Source organism: Gobius niger (genome assembly GCF_951799975.1).
Source record: "Gobius niger genome assembly, chromosome: 4".
Taxonomy (NCBI): domain Eukaryota; kingdom Metazoa; phylum Chordata; class Actinopteri; order Gobiiformes; family Gobiidae; genus Gobius; species Gobius niger.
The window spans coordinates 1,033,727-1,039,726 of record NC_136855.1 but is presented as its reverse complement, the minus strand read 5'-3'; the positions used below and the strand labels follow the sequence as shown (position 1 = coordinate 1,039,726).

The window sequence follows — 6,000 nt, the reverse complement described above, 5'->3', positions numbered from 1 at the left end:
GTCACGCAAAACGATCAAACATGTTGTTAGCATGTGGCCTCTCCCAGTGTATTCCTATGGCTCCAAACAGGGTGAGGTTAGAAGCGACCGAGCTCTTCCACAAAGACCAGACAAGTACGACTCGTCTCAGCTCAGGGAAGAACAGATCTCAGAAAACGGTGAACTGTTCCTTTAACATTTTCTCCAGTCCAGATTTCGTTTATGTTCTGTGCAGTTCTACAAGTAGTTGAAGAGAAATGTCATTTCAGTGACCGTTACACTCAAACCAGAATCTGAATGAAATCCAGACTTTCTTTCTCGTGAACCTTCTCAGTAAAAGCTTGTGTCACGTGAGGAAATCCAGAGTCTTTTCTGGCTCTGCTCGTCTGAAATGTGGCTGGGGTTTGGGCTCGTGTGGTCCACAGTCCCCAGTCTTTGGTCCTGATCTCAGTCCTGGTCCCGGCTCCGTCAGACTTGGGACTGAAGCCGCCTCCGCTCCTCCAGACTGTGCCTCACCCACTGGGAGACCACCTCCGCGCTGCCGTCGTTGTGCTGGGCGATGAACGGGTGCTCCTGCAGACACAGACACCAAACACAGACTCATGGATCAGGTCGGTCACTCCACAACTACAGAGCTCAGCCACACAGTCAATACAGAAGGTCTGACTTAGCAGAGGAACACCTGACTGTGGGCGGAGCCAACCTTTAGCCTGGAGACAACAGACGAGAAGAAGAAGAGTAATCCATCAGGCTAAAACAATCTCCCTCAGATTCAGGTCTTTGTCGCTGCGTTCATGCAGCAACAGAAAACCTGCCGATGCGGATTCACACAGACGACATTTCATCTGGCCCACGCCTCATTGTCCATAAAAATATATATTTTTTGGCATTACCCGCGGCACTTTCGCGCCTGAATCGCGCCTCCTTGCATCGTCTCCTACAGCGGCTCAAATGAAAACATGGCTCTGTAAAACGGTGTAAAACGGTGTAAAACGATGTAAACTGGAGCTGATCGTTGGACAGATTTTCTAAACCGAAGCATAATGTGTGATGGAGTTTTTGGAGTTTTGTTGGGATTATCCCGTGCAGAAGCCGGACTCTCCGCGGTCCAGATGACCACATGTTTCCCAGTCGTTCATCGTTAAAGGGCTTGACCAGCGACTTCAGGTCAGAAACACCAGTTCAGTCGTGGATGTTTGTAAAGCGGACGATGAAGCTGATGGAAAACTGCTCTGCACCTGCAACGCTCGTGTTTAACTGGTCAACACTAAACCTCTGGGCTCTGACTTTACTAAACAACAGGGATCATGAATCTGACCGGTGCATGTTCTTCCTTTCTGCCCTGACTTCATTCCATACATCTTTGTGGGAAAAGTACGAGTGCAAAGAAGCTCTTTGTGAAGTGAACAGGTTAAAGAGAGGCTGAATATGTGATGAGCGTCTCTGAGGAGCTTCTTTCACTTTGTTCATAAAGCTGGAGGTCTGGACAGACCTCAGGTGTTTGGTCAGTGTGTGTCCCTCAGCTGAGGAGCAGGAGTTACTCATGTGGTTTGAGATGAGCTGGTCTCACATGTAACTCTCTTAGTCTCTATCAGGCCTTTGCTCTGGTTTATGGGATGTAGTCCTGCCTTAGCCCTGATGTTTAGCCCTGGTTTAATCCTGGTCATAGTTTATTATCAGGCTCTTTATTATTCTGTATTAATATGTTTTGCAATGTTTTTAAAGCCTTAAAATGCTGGAATATAAAACAACTATTGTGTTTAGGCCCAAAGCTATTCTATTCAAACATTATTGATGATGAAATTCTCATTTATTTATCCCAAATATGTGAATACGTTTGGTGGCGGGGTGGGGCTCACTGACTGACCGGCCCAGCGGTCAAAGACCTCCCACAGATCTGGCCCAGTGTCAAAAGGAATTGAAGAGCCCTGATCTAAACTGTGTAATGTGTCAGTGTTGAACTGTGACAGCAGGGGGCGCTTCATTAGAGGCAGAGGGCTGTACAAACCTGGAACCAATTTTCATCTGATGTTTCTCATCAATTTAAACATAAATAATAATAATATTTAGACTTTATTAACCTCTTACCACCCGCCTTTGAAAGCTTAGACCCACAAAACTGATCTTTTTCCTCGTCTTGTTGCTGTGTTGGGTCACCATTTTTTTTTGTTTTTTTTGTTATGTTATTGTCATTTTTAGTAGAATTTTTTCCTTTAGAATTTTCACTTTTTGGTTGCGTTTTGTTCACATTTTTGTCACATCTTTGTTGATTTTTTGTCTCATTTTTGTCATTTTTTGGTTGAATTTTTGTCACTTTTTAGTTGCGTTTACGTCCCTGTTTTCGTCTCATTTCTTGTGGCTGTTTTGGTGCTTTTTTCCCCAAGAAGCTTTTTGATTAGGGTAAAGCCTGGAGAAAATGGGATCCGTTCAGGTGGGAGTTAAGAGGTTAAGGGTTATGTGGATTCTCACGGGACTAGAATCACCTGAGGAGTTTGCAGAACTTCACCTAAAGGGCAGAAACTCCCAGGACGTCCCAGGTCATATTCATCTAATCCAGGGCGAAAAGACGTTAACCTCGCCCAGGCTTAAGACCAATGAGGAGGGTTGGGATGTGCTGGAAAAGGCTTCTCACAGGGGTCACACTCTCCCACCAACACAAGCTCTGGAGTTCACCCACACAAACAGTTATTTAAAGAAGCATAAAAAGTTGACAAAGCTAATCAAAGTGTCCACAATCCACAGGGTTTAAATAGAACAGGAAGTGGTTAGACGCAGACAAACCGATATGACCTTCTCGTAAAAAGTGCGGTTTAACGAGACGATTGTGGAGAGTTCGTGCTCGGGTTTTACGAGCGACAGACTGAGGAACGCGCGGCCGCTCCACATGTGCGGTTATTACACAACATTACTCAAGAAATAATCATAAAACACCCATAAATTAGAATGGGAGTTCTATGGAAGGCCCCTTAATATTTACGCCCAACAGATTTTGTTTTAAAGGCGAAAGCGGCGGCGGCGGGGGGGCTCGGCGGCGTGCGTGCAGGTAGATGGATCATAACAGGTTGTAAAGTAGGGTTTGTAATAAAAGTTGTCATAAAAGTTAACAGCGGCAGGTATGAAGCGCAGCCCCGGAACAAACGCTGCCAGACAACGTCAATCTGGACACGAGATTCAAATCACACTTTTTACAGCGAGAAGAGACGGAGGCGAGCGGGAGTTTGGATCCGACGCCGATGCAGAAAAGTGACTGTGATCAGAGACGGCACCGTTTACTAAAGACACACGAGACTGTTGTGGAGGACCATCTCTCTTAAGGTGATGGAGACTCTGATCTTTTGCTTTGGAAAACAGCTCCATCAGAGCTTCCATGACCTCAGGCTGAGAAACATCGAGATGAAAATCACAAGTCACAAGTTCCATCCATCCATTTTCTTCCACTTGTCCGTTGTCGGCTCCTCCTGCAGGTGGTGGGTCCACAGAAGGACGGCCTCATGGTTCTAACAGGGCCTGTCGGTCTCTCATAAGGAGCTTCTGACCCGCTCTTTGTCTGACCCGTCACCTATAGGACCTGTTTGCCCTGGGAGACCCTACAGGGGCACGAAGCCCCGACAACAGAGCTCCAGGATCATCCAGGCTCAAACCCTCCACCATGTTAAGGAGGCGGCTCCAGGAGGGGAAGTCACAAGTTCACACACTTAAACCTATTGTACATATTTTATGAAGCAGACTTTTGCTCACACTCTGGGAAGCCTTGCTCAATAACCGGTCAGTCCAGGCCAGTGCAGACGGATCCTCCATGTTAGAGATACATGGACTCATGACTCAATCAACACAATCAGAGCACGAGAGGCGGGAGTTAACGGCGCCTCATCTTCAGCACTAGGATTTCCCATCAGCCTTTGCTCCTCCTGAAACCGAAACAGTGAAGATGGCGGCCATCTTTGTTCTGTTGTCGTGAGCTGGACTTGTCCTTAAAGAAGCTGCTCTGAGGACTTTCAGCAGAACATTCACTGCACGTGTGGACAAACCATCATGGCGGAGGACGTGAACGCACAGCGGAAGTGGCTTTGTGTTGATTGGTTCTCTCTCGTTCAAACTGTGGTCGTTCAAACGCCCTTTTCGCTCTGGATTAGATGAATATGACCTGGGATGTCCTGGGAGTTTATGGCCCCGTGAGAATCCACATCAGAGTTTCTAACCGTTAACCTCTTAACTCCCACCTGAACGGATCCCATTTTCTCCAAACTGTGGTCGTTCATACTGTGGTCGTTAGCCCCGCCTCCAGCCGCCATTTGGAAAAGGCGTCTTATTACCACAATTCCAGACTTTATGTGTAATTATAAATACATAAATAAAGTCAGTCTGACTTTATGCCGGGCGCAGGTCGGGAATTATTCATGATATTTCAGCAAAATGCAGTTTTTTTGAGTCCAGTTGATTTAGGCATTCAAAAATCACTCAAAAATCACTCAATTTGGCCTGTGACCCACTTTTGGGCCCCGACCCATCAGTTGGGAACCCCTGGTTTACGCGCTGCAGATCAGAGGAACATCCGTTTGCTTTGAGCTGATATTATTATTGTTTTGCCTGTTTTTTAACTTCTTAACCACTGCCTTAATCAAGTGCATTGTCTTTTCTCTCCACTTTCTTCAGCTTTACCCAAATCTTGAAAGCTAAGACCTACAAAACTCATCCAAACAGATCTTTTTCCTTGTGTTTTTGTCACTTTTTTAAAACTTTTGTTCCATTGCTTTTTGTTGTGTTTTTGACATCTTTTTTCAGGAAGATTTAGATGCCAAAGGTGAGGGTTACAAGGTCAAAATCATTTATTTCTTGCTCTTTTGCAAGATTAAAGCCTGATGATAAAGAAACCAGGCTGAATGTTCAATATAGGTTTGTGTTTAAACATTTAATTCATATAAAAAAGTTCATAAGGACGTGTTTCTTTGTGAGAACATTCAGACTCTAAACGTCTTTAACTCTGATCCTTGTGAATAATAATGACATCACATCTTCCCTCAGAATCATCTCGTGTCCACGACGACACTAACAGAGACGTCACATGTGATACTTCAATGACCCGCCTCCAATCACGGCGGAGGTCGTGACCCGCGCAGAGGTCAGAGGTCGGCGAGGGGGGGAGGGGGGGGGCTCTAAATGGACCGAGCGCGACTTTGATTTGTTCGTCTCCACGTTCAATTAGACGCTGGGGAGAGAGGCCGGACTTTAAATGGAGCTGTCAGCTGTGATTTCAGACGACGCGGCTCCAGAGTCACCTCCAACTGAAGACCAGCGCAGGAACACGACACGCCTTCCAAATGATCACGCAGATCTACCTCAGTGTCAAAAAGTACAAAAAAAACACCTTTCAATGACTTCAAGGCTCTTTGAATCACTCACATTAATCTCAGACACCTGGGATGATTCGTTTTCAGGTTAAGCCCAGTTAAGGGAAAAACTACTGAATGTTCCACTTTATTAAGCAGATCATCATTTTCAAGCAATAAGGGAAAGAAAAAGGATCTTTCTGCTGATGAAAAGCATGAAATAGTTGAATGCCTTGGTCTAGGTATGAAAACCTTCGATATTTCATGAAAGATGAAGCTTAATCATCGAACTGATAAGAGATTTGTGGATGATTCAGACACACTCGGGTTTGTGCCGATAAAGGCACAGTGAGGACGGTTTCAGCCAGACAAACACATCAGATTAACCCCTTAACTCCCACCTGAACCGAGCACATTTTCTCCAGTTTGGCTTTACCCCAATCCAAAAGCTTCTGGAAAAAAGGTGCGAAAATAGCAACAAAACTGAGACGAAAACAATGATGGAAATGTGACAAAAAAGTGAGAAAACATTGATGAAAAAGTGGCAAAAATGTCACAAGAAATTGACAAAAAATGGAAGAAAAAATGACAAAAATGTGACAAAAAATGACCAAAAAATGACAAAAAAGTTACAAATATGAGTTGAATACCCCCCCAAAAAATCTGATGACGTGAGGAAAAAGATCCTCTCGGT

At 45.0% G+C, this 6,000-nt stretch overlaps 1 protein-coding gene across 3 annotated transcripts in view; it reads right to left on the bottom strand.

Annotated features, from left to right (window-relative positions):
- Nucleotides 1–412: 412 nt before the first annotated feature.
- map2k5 (mitogen-activated protein kinase kinase 5) overlaps nucleotides 413–6,000 on the bottom strand; it is a 118,777-nt gene continuing 113,189 nt past the window's right edge. For all 3 annotated transcript variants that reach the window (XM_079555118.1, XM_079555119.1, XM_079555120.1), the window contains one exon: nucleotides 413–552. In XM_079555118.1, coding sequence (XP_079411244.1) covers nucleotides 448–552 — 105 coding nt within the window. In that variant the 3' untranslated portion in view covers nucleotides 413–447. The remainder of the gene's footprint in view (nucleotides 553–6,000) is intronic.